Source organism: Crocuta crocuta, unplaced genomic scaffold (assembly GCF_008692635.1).
Source record: "Crocuta crocuta isolate KB4526 unplaced genomic scaffold, BGI_CrCroc_1.0 scaffold698, whole genome shotgun sequence".
Taxonomy (NCBI): domain Eukaryota; kingdom Metazoa; phylum Chordata; class Mammalia; order Carnivora; family Hyaenidae; genus Crocuta; species Crocuta crocuta.
The window spans coordinates 373,749-395,449 of record NW_027530855.1 but is presented as its reverse complement, the minus strand read 5'-3'; the positions used below and the strand labels follow the sequence as shown (position 1 = coordinate 395,449).

General features: G+C 37.1%; 1 protein-coding gene across 2 annotated transcripts in view; it reads left to right on the top strand.

Annotated features, from left to right (window-relative positions):
• The window catches only part of ADAM9 (ADAM metallopeptidase domain 9), a 142,085-nt gene that overhangs the window by 59,607 nt on the left and 60,777 nt on the right, over window positions 1-21,701 (top strand). For both annotated transcript variants that reach the window (XM_077769472.1, XM_077769471.1), the window contains exons 12-14: window positions 5,983-6,154; window positions 13,898-13,990; window positions 14,951-15,146. In XM_077769472.1, coding sequence (XP_077625598.1) covers window positions 5,983-6,154; window positions 13,898-13,990; window positions 14,951-15,146 — 461 coding nt within the window. The remainder of the gene's footprint in view (window positions 1-5,982; window positions 6,155-13,897; window positions 13,991-14,950; window positions 15,147-21,701) is intronic.

Sequence of the window (21,701 nt, the reverse complement as noted above, 5' to 3'; positions counted from 1 at the left end):
TTTATTTAAATGTAGATGCAATTGATTATAAGCTACATCATTATTTACATACAACTAAAAAGAAAAAATGGAGGGGCACCTGGGTGGCTTAGTTGGTTAGGTGGCCAACTCTTGATTTTGGCTCAGGCCATAATCCCAGGGTTGTGGGATTGAGCCCTGTGTGGGGCTCCATGCTTTGTTCCTGGAGCCTGCTTAAGATTTTCTCTCAATCTCTCTCTCTCTCTCTCCTTCTCTCTCCCCCTCTGCCCTATCCCCCTGCTCATGCTCTCTCTCTCTCAAAAAATAAAAATTCTCTCTCTAANCCAAAAAAAAAAAAAAAAAAAACAAAAGGAAAAATGGTGACAATTAAATTAATACTTTAATTGTTACATGAACTTCAATTTCAGAGTATTTTAAATAAGTGAAGAATGTATTTTAGAATTAATGCAATGAGCATTTGGGTTTAAATCTGCCATCTTATGTGTTTTTTTTGGTCTCACTTTTATGTTCTTAAAAACACCTTCTTTTTTGTTTATTTTGGATTGATAATGTGTTTTCAATATTCATTATTTTCCCTCTATTAGAATGGAAGTTATATAGTTTTTTATTTTGTTTTAGAAGTTATTATAACACATGTCCATGATTTATGATGTTTAATATCTTAAAAAATTTTTTTAATGTTTATTTTTGAGAGGGAGAGCACACATGCGCACAAGTGGGGGAGGGGCAGAGAGAGAGGGAGACATAGAATCTGAAGCAGGCTCCAGGCTCCGAGTTATCAGTACAGAGCCTGATGCGGGGCTCGAACTCACGAACTGTGAGATCATGACCTGAGCTGAAGTCGGAGGCTTAACTGAGCCACTCAGGTGCCCCATGATGTTTAATATTAAATCATATCCTTCCTTACACAATGCAAGGACTTTGGAGCAGTTTGACTTTATTTATTCACTTCCTGACATATATAGCTATGTGTCAGCAGTGTATTATTACCATTGTTTAATGAACAGTGTTCATTAGTGTTTGTTTAGATTTGCCTACACAGTAATCACTTCCATTACTCTTTGGTTCTCTTGCTTCTCTGTCTACCATTTAGTATCATTTTTTAGTTACCTTGAAAAACCCTTTTTAAATTTCTTGCAGGAGTTTATCTCTTAGTGACCCCCCTCCCTGAGGGTGTCTTTATTTCTCTTTCATTCTTGAGGACATTTTTGTTGAATATAGAATCCTAGACTATCAGATATTTTCTCTTAGCATATTGGTATTATTCTGTTTTCTTTTGGTCTTCATGTTGCTGTTGATGTCAGCTATCACTAAAATGTAATTTTATTGAAGCAGATTTATCTACTTTTGGCTATTTTCATAGTTTTCTCTCTTTTTTTTTAAGGTTCACTAACATTGAAGTTGTGGAAAGAAAAAAAATAGCATGCATGCACATTGATACACCCACATATGCATTCATATCTTCCTTAGGATTTTTTTTTAGTTTTAAGGTTTGATGTTTGATATTTTTAATAAATTGTGATAAATTCTTAGCTATTATGTTTTACATAACTGCTTCTTCACATATTGCCTCTGTGCATAGTGTTTCTGCGTATTTGCTATCCTTCTATGGTTCTAGTTCACTGTGTGTAAGACCTCACAACATCCTGTCTCCTACCTTTTCTTATATAGTTTTCATCATTTGTGTTTCTTTTTGGGTGATTTCTTCTGACACCTTCCAATTTACTAAACCTATCTTTATCTGTATTTAGCCTGTTGTGAAATCTGTCCATTCAATTCTTAATTTTGCTTATTATGTTTCATTTGCCAAATTTCTGTCTGGTTTACTACCTGCTTTATTACTATTGTGGACTTCATTTTCCTGCTAAAATTTTCAAGCTTGTCGTTTTTTTCCTTGACCTTAGTAAGCAGGGTGTTTTTGGTTATTATTTGATAATTCTAGTATCTGGACACTTTATTGGGTTGTATCTTTTTTTTTCTCATAGTTTCTTTTAGTGTGTGTGTGTGTGTGTGTTTCTCGGTATTTTGTGTCTTTATGTTGTATTTTGGTAATATGTTGGTCAATGTGTTTGTACAGTTTTTGATGAGAATAACTTACAAGAAGGGTTATGATATCAAATCTTAAAAAAAAAATTTTGTTAATGTTTATTTTTGAGAGAGAGACAGACAGAGCATGAGTGGGGGTGGGGGTGGTAAAGGAGAGAGGGAGACACAGAATCTGAAGCAGGCCTCAGGCTCTGAGCTCTCATCACAGAGCCTGACACAGGGCTCAAACTCACAGACCATGAGATCATGACCTGAGCCAAAGTCGGACTCCCAACCGACTGAGCCACTCAGGCGCCCCTCACATCTTTTTTTGAGGATAGATTTCCTACCTTCTACTTCATATGCTGTGTGGTAAAATAAATACTAATTGGATGTTCATTATAAGTTAGGCTTTTTTTAGGTGCAGTTGATAGAGATAATTGATTTTTTTTTTTCCCAGATAACTCAGTCATTTGGAGCCAGTTCTGTTTAAAAAGTGAATAATATAACTTTGTAATCTGATTTTTGTTAATAAGGTATTTTGAGGTGGGGCTGACAATCAGGGCACTCTTTTAAAAAAATCTAATTAAGGAGTTCTGCTCTTTTGCTGTGAGGATTAGGACGATGGTGGTAGAACTGTGTTCTGATTATTTCCAAGTTACTCATAGAAGGAATATTCTAAATGTTAGTTGCTTTTGTGTCATATTCTGGTAGACTATTTCCATCCCTGTCAGTCACATCTATCTTCTTTTGATGAAGTTTTGGAAAACTTGCTTAGATGTGAAAACAGAGATAAGGAGATGCTTTAAATTAATGCCCTCACACCCAGAGGTGAAATGTAGAGAATATGAATACTTCAGTTGCTCTTCAAGCCAAGTATCAAGAGAAAGATCATCCTTATTACTGTAGGTGCCATCCAGGGATGACTAGGGGAAAACTATCTTCATTATAGCTCCCAGAGCATTACTGCCGAGCAATACAGGGATATATGTTACTATCTCCATCAGGTAAAACACCAGAAATGCTTATGATTTTGTTAATCCTTTTCAGTACTCTAGTCAGCTTCATTGTAGAGAAAAAGATTTTTTTTTAATAGGTTGCTTTAGGATCAAACATTTTAAACATCATATCTATGAGAAAATATATCCAAACTAGTACGTAGGAGGCATATTTAAAAAATAACCTGTTTCAAAGTGGTAGACTTTATGTAGATTAGAATTAGGGACTCAAGTGTAGAAGTATACATATGTCTGCACAATTTTTGTGGCTATTGGCTGACTAATGTATTTTTACAGAAAATGTTGTATGTATACCATGTGGCAGGCAAGGTACTTACCATACAAAGATAAACAATAGGAAATAAAAAGCTGTCACAATTTTTTTAAAAGTTTTTGCTTATTTATTTTTGAGAGAGAGAGAGAGACAGACAGACAGAGGGAGCCCACAAGCAGGAAGGGGCAGAGAGTGAGAAGGGGACAGAGGACCTGAAGTGGGCTCTGTGCACACAGCAGAGAGCCCGATGTGGGGCTTCATCTCACAAACTGTGAAATCACTGCCTGACCTGAAGGCAGATGCTTAACCGACTGTGCCACCCAGGCGCCCCTACAAATCTGTTTAAATTGAAGTTTCCTTTATTTATCAGATAATTACTAGATATTGCTACTCTGACATCTTCACCTGCTGACTGTTAAACTCAAACTCCTGTTGTTCTTCCCAAAACCTGTTCTACCCACAGTCTTCTTCATATCATTTAAGGGCAACTCCTTCCTTGTCGTAGCTCAGGACAAAAAGTTGGAGTCATCCTTGACTTCTCTCTTTTTATTCACATTCCTCATCTTAAGGGCTGTTGCTTTAAAACATAAATAATCCAAACACTTCTTACTGCTTCCATTGCTGTCATGCTGGTTCATCATCATCTATTGAGTGACTTTCTCCAAGAGCCCCTTGTATGTTCTTCCTGCCTAACATAGGAACCATGGTGATCCTGTTAAGACACAAGTCAAATCATGTTACTCCTGTTCACCACTTTCCATTGTATTATCCCTCTAAATTCCTCATTTCACTCATAATAAAAGGTCAGAGTCTTACAATGGCTTATTCTCACCTGGTGTTGATTGCCTCTCTCATTACTCATTCCCTCACTGACTCACTCCACTCACTGACTCACTCCACTCTAGCTCCACGGGCTCCCTTATTGTTTCCTGCCACCCAGGCAGGCTTTTAGCTTAGGGCTTTTGCACTTGCTATTCCTTCCTGGTGTGAATTTCTTTTCCCAGATAGCTAGTTTTGATTTGGTTGTCACAATGTTTGAAATACCTGTCCTGACTTTGTTTTAAAAACTACTGTTTCTTCTTCTCACTTCCCCCCGCCCCGGGGCCTGGGTCACCCCCTTCATTTCTCACTTTTTGCCCCCCCCCCCACAGGGCACTTCTCACTTTCTGTATACTCCCCAGTTTACTTATTATGTGTATAGTTTGTCTCACTCACTAGAGGTCAACTTTATAGGGGTGAGGATTTTTGTCTGTGTTGTTCACTGTTTCATCCTTTGCACAAGAGAAGAATGCCTTGTACATAATAATGTTCAGCAAATACTTGTTAAATGAATGATATTATACAAAAGGACTTCTCATAATATCCTTAATCAGAGAGTCGTGAGAAAAACAATACAGAAAACAAGCTTCTTTGTTATTGTCAATAACTTTGTGGTAGATCTTTTCTTTCTATGTGAGTCAAAATAATTGCTTTTGCTCATTTTTTTGGTTATAGACAATTGACCATTTATATTCTTTCTCCTTTCTTTGTCTGCTGTCAGTCTGTTAACCCTACATTCAAACACTTTTTTTGTCAAATAGTAGTTAACAGTACCAAAATGTCTAGGCAGACTGTTTTCCATTCCCAAGAGCCAAGAGCCCAGACTATTTCCTTCTCTGGAAACTGGGCCAGTTAGCAAAGAAGAGTATAACATGTCTATCTAAAACACAAAGTCTCACAGAAAGGATCTGTGTCTTAGATTCCTTGGATGTACAAAAGACCCAACACAGACAGGGTTGCCTCCTCAGTAACTATAATGCGACACAGTTTTCATCTCTGCTGCTACTTTTGGCACCACTGCTCAAACTGATGAAAGAGATTCTTTCAGGGTGCTAACTTCCCCTGATAAAATTTTAATGGGACTTGGATTTCTCAAAGATCCTTGGTGTATGTATGGGTGTGTTTCTCCATAATCTTCAAGAATGAAAATTAGGCGATGGGACTATCGGAATATATTTTAGACTGTTGAGTAAACCAATAACTAAAAAAACCCAACAGCTTATAGAATCTATCAACATTGCTATATATAATTGTATAAATATCACATGGATAGCTCAAGGTGGACAGTTTGTAGAAGCCCATGTAGCCTTCAGAGTATTAACCAGAGTTCTCAAGAATTATTATAAGGCATTTAAGTCTCAAACTGTGGCTGAAATTCTGCACTCTTCTCCTTCTCGAAGGCTATCATGCATCCTCACTCAAATGCCTATTCCCAGTATTTTCACATAGCTCCCTGTAAGTTAGAGTGAGGGGAACATAATAATGCTGTCCTGTAGAGTGAAAAAAGATTGGGGAAACATATAGCTAGTTTCAAATATTTGAGGAACTTTTACTATGGAAGATAAGTAAAACTGAATTTTAGATAGGACTAGATAATTTCTAAGATCTCTTCTTATAATTTTATATATTAATGTGTAGGATATGTTTGGAAGATATTTTCATGGAGGTATAGTATATTATCACCAAAATAGTAAATTATTATGTAGTAACTGAAATAATGTACTATATTTATTAGAAATAGATATGAATTCTCATTTCTCCCTATTTTTGGTAGTTCATTTTCTGCCATTTAAATTACTCACTTCTTTTTGGTTGAGGACATGATTTAAAATTTCAAAATGAATAATCATCATGACATAAAGATCTTTTTCTTAATGTTTATTATAGAGGTTCCAGAAACTTTAGCAGTTGCAGTGCAGAGGACTTTGAGAAGTTAACTTTAAATAAAGGAGGAAACTGCCTTCTTAATATACCAAAGCCTGATGAAGCCTATAGTGCTCCCTTCTGTGGTAATAAATTGGTGGATCCTGGGGAAGAGTGTGACTGTGGTACTCCAAAGGTCAGTTTAATTTTTGATTTTTGCTTTGTGAAATTATCTTAGGACTTGGAAAAAGATAGAACAGCTTGCTTTGGGCAATGGGCATAGGAGTTAGTGAAGTTTAGTGGCAAGTGAGGGCTGACATTTTGCTTGTGGGGATATATTCCTGGGATTGGTCATCTCTTCCTTCCGAGAGCATAACTAATGGTGTCATCTGTTTTGGTGTCAAGGAACGCACCATGTTGATTCTTTTATTTTTTGCTCCCGTCTACCATTTCTGTTATTGTTATTAGGTCATTTATTTACTTTGAAGAGCTAATCAGTTTTTCAGTTGGCTCTTTATTTGTAAGCTTTCACTATTCTGGCACTGCCATTGCAGAAATATTTATTCAGTTGGATTCATTTTAGCACTAAATTGAAGCGGATCCATATTCCATAGTCCTTCAGTAACAAAATTCTTACTACTTAAATTAGCATCCCCCTTGAATAACCTTCAGTGTTGTGCCTACAGATCTCTGGCTCTATCAGACCTGTGTCCCACACTTAGTGCCATAAGCCCATGTCTATCTTTATTATTATTGTTCTGAATCTTAGCCATTCTCCTCTCAAAGTGGCCTATGTAAGTCCTCTCCTAGGCCTTGCATTAAAATTTGAAGAAATTTGTTGATGGTGTGTAAGGCGGTAAATAGGTGTGTAATATGGTGACTATTCTTAATCTTTTCTACAAATGCTGCTGCTTCTTTTATATCTGATCATATCTGGCTTTTGCCAGATGACCCCATGCTCTAGAAAGACAGTGTGCATTTTATGAAGGTCTTGCAACAGGCCTTCATTGCACTATTGCTGAGTGCCAGGGACTTCTAAACGTCTTATTACATGGTAAAGCCCTCACAGTGATCCTAAGAGATTGGTATTTTTCATACTCTGATTTCAAATGAGGAAAATAAGGCCCCACAAGGTTATGTTTAATTTCTAAATTAACATTATACTGTTGGGGTGACCAAGCCCTTCCCCTTTCCAGCCATTCTCAGATCTTTGTTCTTAAAATGTTATATATCTTTTGCTTCCTCCCAACTGTCTACTTCACTACCAAACTTATTGAAATGGTCTGTGTTTGCTTCTTGAGCTTTCACACTATAGAATTACTCTTTTAAAAAGGAACACCACCCCCGTCTCAAATATCACAGATTTTTTCTTGGTACAAAAGTTGCAAATATTAAGTACAAGCAAAATTCCCCTTTCATACTTTTATTTCCTCCATAATTAAAAAAATGTTTTATTTATTTTTGAGAGAGAGATAGAGAGAGCCAGCAGAGGAGGGGCAGAAAAAGAAGGAGACAGAATCCCAAGGAGGCTCACGCCCATTAGTGCAGAGCCCGATGCAGGGCTCACACCCACAAACCGTGAGATCATGACCTGAGCTGAAACCGAGAGTCAGATGCTTAACTGACTGAGCCACCCAGGAGCCCCTCTCCCATAAATTTTTAAACTACCTTCTACATTGGTAACTACATCTTAAAATATATATGTACATTTATAAACAATTGGGCTTATTTTAGGATTTTATTTTTCTGCAGAAATGAAATCAGACTTGATATGTTGTATGCAGATTTTTTCCCCCTATTACTACTATCTTGGAGATTTTTCCATGTCATTACCTTATGTAGGCCCAGTCCTTTAATCTGCCCTTTAGTCTACTGATTAATATTCCTATAAAGGATGTACTATGATTTCTTGAATCATAATGGACCATTAATGGACATTTACTTATCGTAATTAGTATTTTCCTGTCTCAAACAGTACATCCTTGTATGCGTCCCATGTACATATATACAAGTATTTTCTAAGATAATTACATAAAGATAAAATTGGTGAATTGAAGAGTATGTGCCTTTCAATATTATTAGAGGCTGTGAAATTTCCTGCAAAAAGGCTGTGTCAATGTGCACTTCTACCAATGGTGTATTGGGGCATTTGGTGCCCTCTGCAGTCTTGCCAGCAAAGAATGACAAATATTTTCTTAATTTTGATGGGTGAGAAGTAAGAAGATATTGTTTCAGTTTAACCTTTTCATTTGCTTAGAAACTATATACATATTTTTTCCCCTAAGAATTACCATTTTACATCCCTTGTCAGTTTTTCTGTTGGGTTAGTCATTCTTTGAAATTGAATTTTAGGAATTCATGTGTTGTGGGCAAAGTCTTTTGTTTGGTATATGTTTTAATATTTCTCCTCTGTAACTTACCATTTAGCTTTTAAAAAATTAGTTAACTTTATCTTTTAGGGCGGTTTTAGGGTCACAGAAAAATGGAGTGGAAAGTACTGAATGTTCCCAGAGCTCTTCCCCAGCCTGCAGCACAATGAGACACTTGTTACAGTCCAGGGCTTCACTGGCACATCATTATCACCCAACGTTTACATTAGGGGTCACTCTTTTTTCCCCCCAGTCTGTACTTTTTAATTATAATTTTTAGTTCATATCCATTTTGTGTTTTATTAATTTTTTCCTAGGTTACAGTTTTTCTTTTGACTTCCTTTTCTGTTCATTTATTTATCTTTTAAGGTTTTATTTAAATTGTAGTTAATATTACTTTAGTTAATTTAAATTAAATTTTAAGTTAACTAGTTGAAATTTTAATTAACTAGTTGGTTTAGTTAGTTAATGTTAGTTTCAGGTGTAAAATGTAGAGATTCAACACCTTCATACAACACCCTGTACTCATCATAAGTGCCCTCCTTAATCCCCATCACCTGTATCACCCATCCGCGCCCCCCCCCCCCAACCACCTCCCCTCTGGGAACCATCAGTTTGTTCTCTATAGTAAAGAATCTGTTTCCTGATTTGCCTTAGGTTGACTCTTGACATTTAGCTTTTCACATGGTGTATTTTATTAGATTGAAATTTGAAATTTAAATGAAGGAAGATTTATCAATTTTTTTCCCTTAAGATTTTCTGAAGTTTGTATTTTGACTATCAGCATAATACAAACTCCATAGTTTCTTTTAGCATTTTTTAATTGAAAATGTTTATTTTAGCTTTTTAATTGAGGGGGGTCATGTGGAATAAGCTAGGGCATTAACTTTTATCCACTAATGATCAGTTATTGTATAATCATTTAAAATTATACTTTTATCATAAACAAAATTCTTTATAGTCTATGTCTTCATTCTTTAATCTTTTATGAAGCCATCTGTCTTACACAGTGTTTTGGAAACAATTTAACAGCTTTATTGAAGTGTAATTGAATACAGTGTTAAAAAAAACAGACTAAGGTAATGAAAGGCTTTATTCAGAATAAAGACTGTTGTAACAAGGACAGGGCCCTGATCTCAAAAATCTGGAAGCATCTCAAAATCAAATAAGTAAAGGCTTTTCTTTTAAAGGGTCAAGGTGGGGGAAGTAGAGATAAACAGAATCTTTTAAGAGGAAGCTAGATAAGCAAAGGGAAATGACCTTGTCTGATAGAGTGTTCTCTGTGGTCAGCTGATTTCAGGAGAAGCTGATAAGATGGGGGCCAGTCCAGTTTTTCTGTAGGGACAAGCAGAACTCAGAGGCCTAAAGGAAAGAGAGAAGCCTTACTTAAGTTTGGTCAGGACAGAGAAGAGAGTAAGAAACTGTGCAGTTGTGAACACTTGGTCAGCAATAAACTGCACATGTTTAAAACATACAAGTTGGTAAGTTTTGACACATGTATACATGTGTGAAACTGTCACCATGATCAAGATATTAAACATGTCATTATCCCAAAAAGTTCTTTGTGATCCTTGGTAATCCCTTCTTCCCACCCCTTTTGTTCCTCTGGCCTCTTCAGGCAATCACTGATCTCCTTTCTGTCATTGTACATCAGGGTGCATTTCCTAGAATTTCCTATGAGTAGAATGACTCTTTTTTTGCCTAGTTCCATTCTCTCAGCATAGTTATTTTGAGATTCATCCATATTGCTACTGTGTCAGTAGCTCATTCCTTTTTATTGTCTATAAATTGAGTCTTTAATTTGTAATTAAATTTTATAATTGTCTATAAATTGTCTATCATTGAGTAGTATGGATATGCTACGGTTGGTTTATCTTTTTGTCTGTTCATGTACATTTGGGCTATTTCCAGTCTTTGGCTATTAGCACATAAAGCTGCTGTGTATACAAGTATTCGTTTGGACTTATGTTTTCATTTTTCTTGAGTAAATACCTAGGAGTGGAATGACTGGGTCATATGAGAGGTGTGTAACTTTTCAAGAAAATTTCAAACTGTTTTCCAAAGTGTTTGTACCATTTTATATCCATACTATCAGGATAGAAGAGTTCTTGTTCTTTCACACCCCGGGCAGTCTGTTCAGTTGTAGCCATTCTATTAAGGGTGAAGTGGTGCCTCACTGAGGTTTTAATTTGCATTTCCCTAGTGACTAGTGATGTTGAGCATGTTTTCATGTGCTTATTTGCCATCTGTATATCTTTTTTGATGATATGTCTGTTCAACTCTCTTCTTCATTTTGAAAATTGGGTAGTTTTCTTATTATTGAGGTTTGAGAATCCTTCATATATTCTGGATAGAAGTCTTTTATCAGATATGTGATTTGTAGATACTTTCTTCCAATCTCTAGCTTGTCTTTAATCACCTTAGAAGTGTTTTTTATGGGTTATGCTTTTTTTGTGTTATGTCTAAGAAATCTTTGTTTAATCTAAAGTTGCTAAAGTTTTCTCCTACAGGCCTTCTAATTTTAGGTTTTACATTTAGGACTATGATCTATTTCAACTTAATATAATTCTTTTGTATGGTACAAAGTTTAAATTATACTTCATTTATTTTTAAATTTTTCTTATGAAATAATTATAAACTGACAGGAAGTTGTAAATATAGTTGCAAATATAGTCCACGTATTTTCACCCAGTTTCCCCCAAAGGTGACATCTTATGTAGCCATTGTGTAATATAAAAATTAGGACAATGACATTGATGTATTAAGTAGATTACAGACCTTATTCAGTTTTCACTATTTTTAAATTAAATTAATTTTTTGAGAGAATCTTAAGCCCCTTAATGAGGGGCTCAATCTCATGACTCTGAGATCATGACCTGAGCCAAAATCAAGAGTTGGACACTTAACCGACTGAGCCACCAGGCAACCCCAGTTTTCATCATTTTTAACCAAATTTGTGTATGCATGAGTTTGTGTAGTTTTATGCAGTTGTATCCTATTTATTGATTTATGTAAACATCACTCCAGTTAATGCAGAGAAGTGTTCTATCATCGCAAAAATCTTTTTGTTTGTGCCTAGCCCCCTCCAGCCCTCATGCCTTCCCCTGGCTCCCTCTAATCTGTTCTCCATGTGTACTTTTGCCATTTCAATAATGTTAGAAATTGGAATCATATAATCTTTCAAGACTGACGTTTTTCACTAAACATATGCTTTTGAGGTCAATCTAAGTTGTTGTATTAATATTTCATTCCTTTTTATTGCTAAGTATTGTTCCATCGGATGGATTTAATTATAGAAAACTTGGAATAATGTTTATGTTGGTATTTCTACCAGCTGAGAGGTCCTGCCTAGAGTTTGTTTAACCATGTTTAACCATGGCTAACCATTTGTTAACCATTTGTTTAACCAGTGTTTAACCATGCAGAATTTAACTGTTCACCTGTTAAAGGACATTTAGGTGTTTTTCTAACATTTTGCTATTAGAAAACAAGCTATGAATTATGTTCCACTATTTATCATCAAAAAATTAAAGAAAAATAAGGTCTTTGTGATTAAAGAGATAAAAAATCTTATGGGGCGCCTGGATGGCTCAGTCGGTTAAGCATTCGACTTCAGCTCAGGTCATGATCTCACAGTTCATGGGTTCAAGCCCCGCGTTGGGCTCTGTGCTGCCAGCCAGCTCAGAGCCTGGAGCCTGTTTCAGATTCTGTGTCTCCCTCTTTCTCTCTGACCCTTCCCTGCTCATGCTGTCTCTCTCTCTCTCAGAAATAAATAAAAACATTTAAAAAATTTAAAAAAAATCTTAGAGCTTTAAATTATAATAAAGAACAAAATAGAACTTATAAGACTAAAAAGTCCAATAAATGAAAGTTTTACTGGGTCAAGTTAAAAGCAGGATAACATGGCAGAAGAGAGTTAATGAACATGATCAAAAAAAAAAAAAAGAAAAGAAAAGAAAACCCAGAGTAAAGAACAAATAGAAAAGGTTAAAGAGAAATGAGCAGAGCATCAGGGACACTAGGAGATATCAAATAATCTAATGCAACTATTAGTGAAATTTCAGGAGACTGAGAATGAGAGGAAAATAAAAGAAAACAAGGCTGAAAAATCCCTAATTTAGAGAAAAATATTGACTTACCATTCCAAAGTGAACCCAAGTCAGAATCATTACAAAGAAAATTCACTTAGGTATATTGTAATCAAAGTGCTGAGATAAAGAGAAAATAATGAAAGAAGCCAATAGAAAACAGAGGAACAAAGATATGAATGACAGCTCATTTTTTCCCTGAAGCAATAAAGGCCAGAGATAATAGAACATTATATTTACAGTTCTAAATGGAAGAAACTGACAACCCAGCATTCCATACGTAGGACAAATATTCTTCAAAAATTAAAGAAAACTTACTTCCTCGGCTCCTCCATCTTCTCCCCCTCCTTCTTTCTTCTGTCTTATTCTTTCCCCATCCTTCTTCTTCTCTCTCAAACAGTTCAGACCTGAACACATTAGCTAGAACATAAAAGAAGAGGGTTCTCTGTGGGTGGGAGATTGCAGGGTATGTGGGGTGTCACAGTGGGGAGCCATGGTGGCTCAAAGTAGGGTGAGAGCAGCCAGATCAAAAGCAAGATAAAAAGAATGTCTACATAAGGTGAAGACCTACTCAATAGACAAGTCAGTTCCTGAGCATGAAGAGAAATGCGTTCATGGATGCTTAATTCTCTGTTATGATTACACAAACTGTTAGGACTAAATGTTTGTATCCTTCTTTCCCAAGTTCATATAGCTAACCACCAGGGTAGCTATATCTGGAAATGGGGCCCCCAGGTAAGTTAAATAAGATCAAAAGGAGGGGGTCCTGATCTGACAGGGTTAGTACTTTTTGTTTATTTGTTTGTTTGTTTGTTTTTGAGAGAGAGAGAGTAAGTGAGTGAGTGGGAGTGAGTGAGTGGGGGAGGGACGGAGAGTGAGGGGAACAGAGGATCTGGAGTGGGCTCTGCACTGACAGCAGTGAGCCCGATGCTGGGCTTGAACTTATGAGTTGTAAGATTGTGACCTGAGCTGAAACCAAGTACTCAGCCAACTGAGCCACCCAGGCACCCCGGGTTAGTGTTTTTATAAAGAGACACCTGAAAACTTGCTTGCGCTCTCTCTTTCTCTCAGAACATACACTGAAGAGAGGCCATGTTAGCACATAGTGAGCAGGCAGCTGTCTGCAAGCTAGGAAGAATTTCCTCACCAGAAACTGAATTGGCAGGAACTTTGAGTTTGGAGGTTTAGCCTGCAGAACTGTGAGATATTAAGTTTCTGTTGTTGAAGCCACCAGTCTGTGGTATGTTGTTGCAGTCCCAGCCGACAAAGACACCTACTCGGTATGATTTCATTCCTTTGAAATATGTTGAGCTTTAAATAGTTGTAGCCAAAGAGTCACAGAAAACTTCAGAAGGATAGTAAGTGATTTTCCAGAGAATCACTGCTATAGCTTGGTTAGAAAGAAGATTTTAGATTTTTAAGACTTTATTAATGAATATTGATGACTGTAGTCCTTTATTGATAGTCATTTACTCTTCACAGGAGTGTGAATCGGACCCTTGTTGTGAAGGAAGTACTTGTAAACTTAAATCATTTGCCGAATGTGCATATGGTGACTGTTGTAAAGACTGTTGGGTAAGGAGTTCCTCCCTAGTTGGAAAAAAAATAAAAAAGGGAAAAATATGCATATATAAAAATTTGTTTTTTTCTGATCTGTAAGAGAGCACTCTTTTTATTACATGATTTTGTGAATAATTTTGTGCCAGTTGTTTGCAGTTTTGAATTACATTCTTTTATAGCAGGTGGTCTTGTGAGACTTTTTTTCTAGGTAGAAACTTTTTTTCTGATTTTAAGAGTAATTTATGTTTTTTATAAATAATTTAAAATTACTGAAGTTTAGAAAGGACACACTAAAAGACACTATCATTTTACCTTACTCAGGTAGCCATTGTTGATAATTTGTTAACTTACATACTGTTTCCTATACAAATACAAATGCATGTATAAATGTGTGAGTGTATGTGTGTCAACATACATGTTTATTTTTCCTATCTGCTTTTTTCAATAACATACTGTAGATTTTATCTATTCATATAGTTATTCTACCGGTTATATCTATAGTACTGTTTTGTGTGGCGATACCATATTTCTTTATTTAGTCAACTAATGATGGACATTTAGTTTGCTTCTAATTTCTGTTTATAAGTGGAATTGCTGGGACAGAGTATGTATGTTAAAAATTGTGACACACATTTTATATACTTTGCACAAATATGCTTGTCTGTACTTCTACTAACAATGTAATCAAATGTGTGCTGTGTCATCCTTGGTTAGTCTGATAGATGTAAAGTGCTTTTAAAGTTTTATTTAATTTGTATTTATATTGGCTACTGATGAAGTTAATTTTTTTCATTTTCTGTATTCATGACTTTTATAAATTGCCTGTTGTTGTCCTTTGTTCATACTTCTATTGGGTTATCTAATCTTCTGTTGTTGCTAGAATGCTTTATAGATATAAATACTGTGTCTTCAAATTTGATTAATTTGTGGGAATTGTCTTGATATTCCTGTGTAATTTGTGTCTTACTACCCTAGTTCCTTCCAGGAGGTACTTTATGCCGAGGAAAAACCAATGAATGTGATGTTCCAGAATATTGCAATGGTTCATCTCAGTTCTGTCAGCCAGACGTTTTTATTCAGAATGGCTATCCTTGCCAAAATAACAAAGCCTATTGTTACAATGGCATGTGCCAATATTATGATGCACAGTGTCAAGTCATCTTTGGCTCAAGTAAGACATTTTAATTATACTTGGTTGCTTTTATTTTACTTATTTATTTGCTTCAGTTTTTAAAAATGGAAAGAAAACAGTACTGATAAAATTGAAGTTCTTTTGTTTTTGCTTACTTGTCCTGTCTCCCTCCTTCCTTCCCTATAAGTAGTCCTGGTCATGAATTTGATATGTACAAATTCAATTGATGATTTTTGCTTTTACTCCCTCTCTTTTTTATAACCTTTCTATGTTTAGAAGCAAAATAAGTAAATATATATTTACCTAGTATCATGTTCTAGTTTTAATAATTTCATGTAAATAATAAGGGGATATACATTCATACTGCTACTTTCGTTGCTCACTGAAAATGTGTTTGATATATTTGGTTACAATATCAATATATTGATACGTTTAGATTTTAGTACATTAGAGTACTCCATTATATAAATGGAATCCATTCTCTAACTGATAGATAGAAGGTTTTATGAAAAAGCATGTACCCACCTAATATCCCCATCCCCACTTTTCACCTTTTCTAACTGATTATTTTCTTACTTGCTCCAGGTCTTTAGATAATCTCTTGGTAATGCTACTTTTTGATTTTTTACATTCTAGGCATTAACTATTAATTTCTCAGTATTGAAGATGAGAATTTAGAATTCTCTCAACCCTTGTCAGCTCCCATTATATTCATGGTCTTCTTTTCATTCTCCATCCTTTTAACATGTATTAATTATGATTTTAGTTAAAGCATCAAGGACTCTTGTGATACTCTGATTTATAATTAGAAAACTATATTTGATCTTCATTCAGTTCCTGGCATCAAACTCCTAAAATCCTTGGAATTTCCCAAGTTTTGAGAGCTATAAGAGTGTCTCTTGATATGTTAATGAAGTGACTTTTGGAAAGCTCCTAGGTAACTCCGGATGGGAGCTGGTTGCCCAGGGAACCAACCATATGGTTAGAGGGTTGGAACTTTTAAGTTCCCCACCTCTGGGGATGGGAGAGGGTTTAGAGAATGAGTTAATCACTAACAGCCTGTGATTTAATCAATCCTACCTATGTAATGAAACCTCTACAACAACCCAAAAGGATAGGGTTCTGAGAGCTTCCAGCTTGGTGAAGAAGTAGGTGGATATTCTGGGAAAGTGTTTGCCTCAGAGAGGGAATAGAAGCTTCTAGCCCCTTTCCCCATACCTGCCCTATGGATCTCTTCCATCTGGCTTTTTCTGAGTTATATCCTTTTATAATAAAACAGTAATCTAGTAAATCAAATGCTTCTCTGAGTTCTGTCAGCTGTTCTAGCAAATTAATCAAACCCAGGAAGGGAGTTGTGGGAACCTCTCATCTATTTATAATCACAAATATATTCATCACAAAAAGGAAGAAATATTCTTGGCAATTAGAGTCCTGGTTTCTATAACTGATCATGTGGTAACAGCTGGTAGTTTTAACAACCCTTGTTCATTATCCATTTCACATACTCTTTGTCTTCAGCAAGCACCTCAGTTTGTTGTGGCATTTTACCTGTGGGGTGACCCAAATCTTCATTCTTGAAGGCTCTGGGTCATTCATAGTCCAGCCTGGATTGAGTTGCTGTCGTTTTCCGTTGACTTTAACCATAGGGCACAGTAATAGTAAGAGGCACCCTAAGGGCTCCCCTGTATTAAACACCTACCCTTCCTCCCCTCCTTTGTGCAGTAGCAGTTCCCCATGGTCTCGAGATCAGTCCACCAGCCAGCACAGTGACTCCTTTCTTTGCCTGTCCATTCAGAGGCATGAGGAGTGTAAAATGACTGCCTGGTGGTCTACATTTCCAGCTCAGTGGAATCATTGTTGTGTCCCCTGATGGAAGCAATCCTTTCTTTGGAACTAAGACCTCTAGGCCCGAAGGTTGTGGGAAGAGGAAGCAAAAATTTTGTAGGAGGCTCACTCAGAGAAATAGCAGTGGCATTTCAATTTCTTTCTTTTTTTTTTTTTTTAATGTTTTATTTATTTCTGAGAGAGAGACAGCATGAGAAGGGGAGGGTCAGAGAGAGAGGGAGACACAGAACCTGAAACAGGCTCTGAGCTAGCTGTCAGCACAGAGCGCGACGTGGGGCCCGAACCCACAAACCGTGAGATCATGACCTGAGCCGAAGTCGGACGCCCAACCAACTGAGCCACTCAGGCGCCCCAGTGGCATTTCAATTTCTGCCTCATGATTCCTGGACCCATGAATCCTGGCTATGGTAGAAACAACCCCGTATATTAGATGCTGATTCAGAACATACAGAGCTCTCTGGAGAACTTTGCCCCTTCCTATAAGGCATTGCCACCTAGTTGGCCCTGTAACTAAGTCTTCAGAAGGCCTTTCCATCATTCCATCAAACTAGTGACTTCTGTATAGTAGGGAATGTGGGAAGACCAGAGAATTACACAAGCCTGCACCCATTGCCACATTTCATTTGCTATGAGATGAGTTTTTTCATGAGAAGCAAATCTGTGTGCTATCCCATGATGGTGGTTAAAGACATTCTGTCCATCCATGGATGGTAGTTTGGGCAGAAGCATTGCATCCAGGCAAGGCAGTCCTTATCTAGATTAAGTGTCTATTCTAATAAGAATAAAATTCTTTCATGGTGGAAAAGGTCCAGTGTCATAAACCTACAACCAGGAGGCTGGCTACCATATTGAGACAAATGGTGCCATATTGAGGACTCAGAATTGGTCTCTGCTTTTGGCAGATTGGGCACTCATTAGTGGCCATAGCCCAGTTGGTTTTGATGAGTGGAAGTGCATGCTGTTGAGTTTATGTATAATCTCTATTCCTGTCACCGTGCCCCTTGCTCATGTCTCCACTGGGAGATGACAGTGATGATGGGGAAGACTGGTTGACTGGTATCCACAGAATGGGTCATCCTATTCGTTTGACTATTAAAATTATCCTCTGCTGAGGTCACTTTTTGGTGAGCATTCACATGGGACACAAATATCTTCACGTGTTTTGCCCATAAGGACATGACTTTTGATATCTTATAGAAGGAAAAGGCAATTAAGATCCCTGCAAACTAAATTATGATGTGGGGCTGGAGAGTTGCTATGCCCCTGAGAGAGGATAGTGAAGGTGTATTGCTGGCCTTGCCAACTTGAAAGCAAACTGCTGCTGGTCGTCCTTGTTGACCAGTGTGGAGAAAACAGTATCTGCCTGTTCAGTAGGTGCATTCCAGGTGCTGGGAGATATGTCAATTTGCTCAAGCAGTAAAACCACAATAGCTACAGCAACAATTACACTTACCAGCTGCCTAAGCTTATGGCAATCCACTGTTGTTCTCCAAGGTCTGTCTGTCTACTGCACAGGCCAAATAGCTTAGCCGAATTGGAATATGTTTCTAGTCTTTAGTGGTGGTATTGATCTCTGCAGTGCCTCCTGGATTGTGGTATTGCTTTTGGTTTACTGTTTTCCTAGGTAGTGGCAGTTCTAGTGGCTTCCACTTGACCTTTCCTGCCATAATAGCCCTGACTCCACAGGTCAGGGAACCAGTGTAGGGATTCTGCTAGTCATTGATTATGTCTGTTCCAGTCATACATTCTGCAGCTGGGGAAGTAGTCACAGAATGGGTTCAGGGATGGACTGTGCTGAAACTCCATTGGCCACCTGACCTCCATAGCTCCCTACTCTGACTGGTAGGCCACCGTGATGTTTTGTGTCTCCTGGAAGTGGTGTCAGTTCAGAGGTAGTGTCCAGTTTACCCTGGTAAAAGGCGATAGGTTCTATTGGGGATGGATGGGAGAAAGATTGACAGAATAAATTTTTGGCAGCGTATCAGGGTTCTACCTAAAGGGTTCTACCTCTCCTTCATTTAAAGGGTTCTGGGTCTAAAAATATGGCTCAGGTCTGGGAATCAATTGAGGGCCCATGGCTTTTTTTTGATTCAGATTAGACTTTTGTTCATTTGACCTAGAACTTTTCTGCTTATATAGATGTAGTAAGAATTTACTGGTGGGCTTCCTCTCTTTTTATTTCCAGGAACACCGTGATCAACTAACTAATGCCATAGGTCGGTACAAGTTAGTCTTTTCTAAGTGCTCCTTTGACTTTGCTGTTCATTATGCAAAAGGAATATCAAGTAGCTGCTATGTAGTCATTCTGGTGAAAAGCCACAGCGAGTTTACCTTGAGGCATGGCACCACTGATAGTCAGCTTTATTATTACTTTTATTGTTGTTGGGTTAGAAACCATTCTCTCTTTTATTTACATTTTTCTTTTCAAATTTTTATTTAAATTCTAGTTACTTAACCTTCAGTGCAGTGTTGGTTTCAGGAGTAGAATTCAATGATTCATCACTTACATATAACACCCAGTGCTCATCACAAATGCCCTCCTTAATACTCATCATCCATTTAGCCCATCCCCTCCCCACCTCCCTCCATTTCTATTGTTCTCTATTGTTAAGAGTCTCTTAATGGTTTGTTTCCCTCTCTCCTTTTCTTTCTCTTTTTCCCCCCTTTCTATATGCTCATCTGTTTTGTTTCTTAAATTCCACATGTGAGTGAAATCATATGGTATTTGTCTTTCTCTGACTGGCTTATTTCACTTATCATAATGTACTCTAGTTCCATCCACATTGTTGCAAATGGCAAGATTTCATTCTTTTTGATGACTAATATTCCAGTGTGTGTGTGTGTGTGTGTGTATGTGTGTGTATATATATATATATATATATATATATATACATACCACATCTTCTTTATTCATCAGTCGATGGACATATGGAATCTGCATATTTTGGCTATTGTCGATAGTGCTGATGTAAACATCAGGGTGCATGTATCCCTTTGAATCTGTATTTTTGTATAAAAAAATCTATGTTTTGTATTTGGATAAATACCTAGTAGTACAATTGCTGGGTTATAGGGTGATTCTGTTTTTAACTTTCTGAGAAACCTCCATACTGTTTTTCAGAGTGGCTGTACCAGTTTGTACTCCCATCAACAATGAAAAAGTGTTCCCCTTTCTTCGCATCCTCGCCAACACCTGTTATTTCTTGTGTTGTTAATTTTTAGTTGGCTTTGTTTTGATTACACAATGATGCTAGCAGTGTTCCTGCAGTGATAGTGTATATTGTATTGCCTCTTGTGTTTCCTTCCTTAGATTGAAGTGATTGAGGTTCCCAAGGAAATGGTTGCTTTCATCACAACTAGGTAGATTTCTTTATTTGGTAATTGGCAGTGATGGGTTTATGCCAAGACCACACTGGAATCTTGTTTTCCCATCTTCTTCCATTTCTGTCTTGAGTCAGTAGGAACAGCAACAACAACGCATTCAAGTTAATGGAATAAGTTAGCATCATATGTTGATTGGGGCTTGAGTTTGAGAAAACAGAGACTTAATAATAGGAACTGTTCTGTTTCTCTTCAGAGAGGTACTGGTAAACTATATCCATTGTATATCAGGATGTGGGACACTTAATAGGGGATTGATACATATTTAATGAGGAAAGGAAGGAAAGAGCAAGGGAAGGAGGGAAAGGAAAAGAATGGATAGGAAAGGAAAGGAGACCCAAGTTTTCTGTTTTTGTTTCTCTCAGTTAGAAGATCAGTCATGAGTAGTATGCTGGATTTCTCTGAAGGTAGAGATGTTGATTTTGACCAGACTTCTGCTGTCTCTAGTTTCTGTCTGTTGTATTCCTTATCTTATGGTGGGTTAGATAGGGATTGAGGAGAGATGACTAAAAATTAAATGGGACGTATTTGTATTATGTTAGATCATGGGATAGAGTAGTAGAGATCTGTCAACTCTTGATACATTTTGTAAAAATAGGCAAGTTATTACAGCCTAAAAAATAATTACAGATACAGTTTAATGAGGTAAATACTACTATATAGCAAAGATATTATCTTCATAGAGGCCTATGGAGAAGTCTAGGACTATGGGAGCTACAGTTGTTTCTCTATCTCTCCTTTTTTAATTGTATATTTTTGAAAGAGACAGAGACAGAGTGTGAGTGGAGGAGTGGCAGAGAGAGAGGGAGACACAGAATCTGAAGCGGCTCCAGGCTCTGAGTTGTCAGCAGAGAGCCCTACGCGGGTCTAGAACTGGGGAACCGCAAGATCATGACCTGAGCCAAAGTCAGATGCTTAAGTGACTGAGCCACCCAGGCACTACCGGTTGTTTTTCTCTTTGGAGATTATCTGGAAGTTTTAGAGCTCCTTCTGTTCCCTAGAAGGGCTCTGCTAGGGATCCTGCCATGTGCTGTTTGCCCTGTGCAGGTATTATTCTAAGTTCCCTTTTCACATTGCTTGATCCTCCTCTTTCTTACTCCAGCTTCTTTTGCCTCCTATCCATTTTCTTTTAAATGAAACAATGTAAGCATTAAATGTGTAAGAATTCCTTTAGTCAACAGAAAGTACTGGCATTTTGGCTTAAAAATACTTAAAAACAAAATTTTTTTTAGGAATGTGTAATTAGTGGGCGAACTGAACATGAAGTGATAATACATATATACAATATGAGAAAGCAAGAATGGATTGCTACTTTGTCAGCTGTCATGGATGTTTGCCAATCCATCTTGTTAGTGGAGCATGTAAATT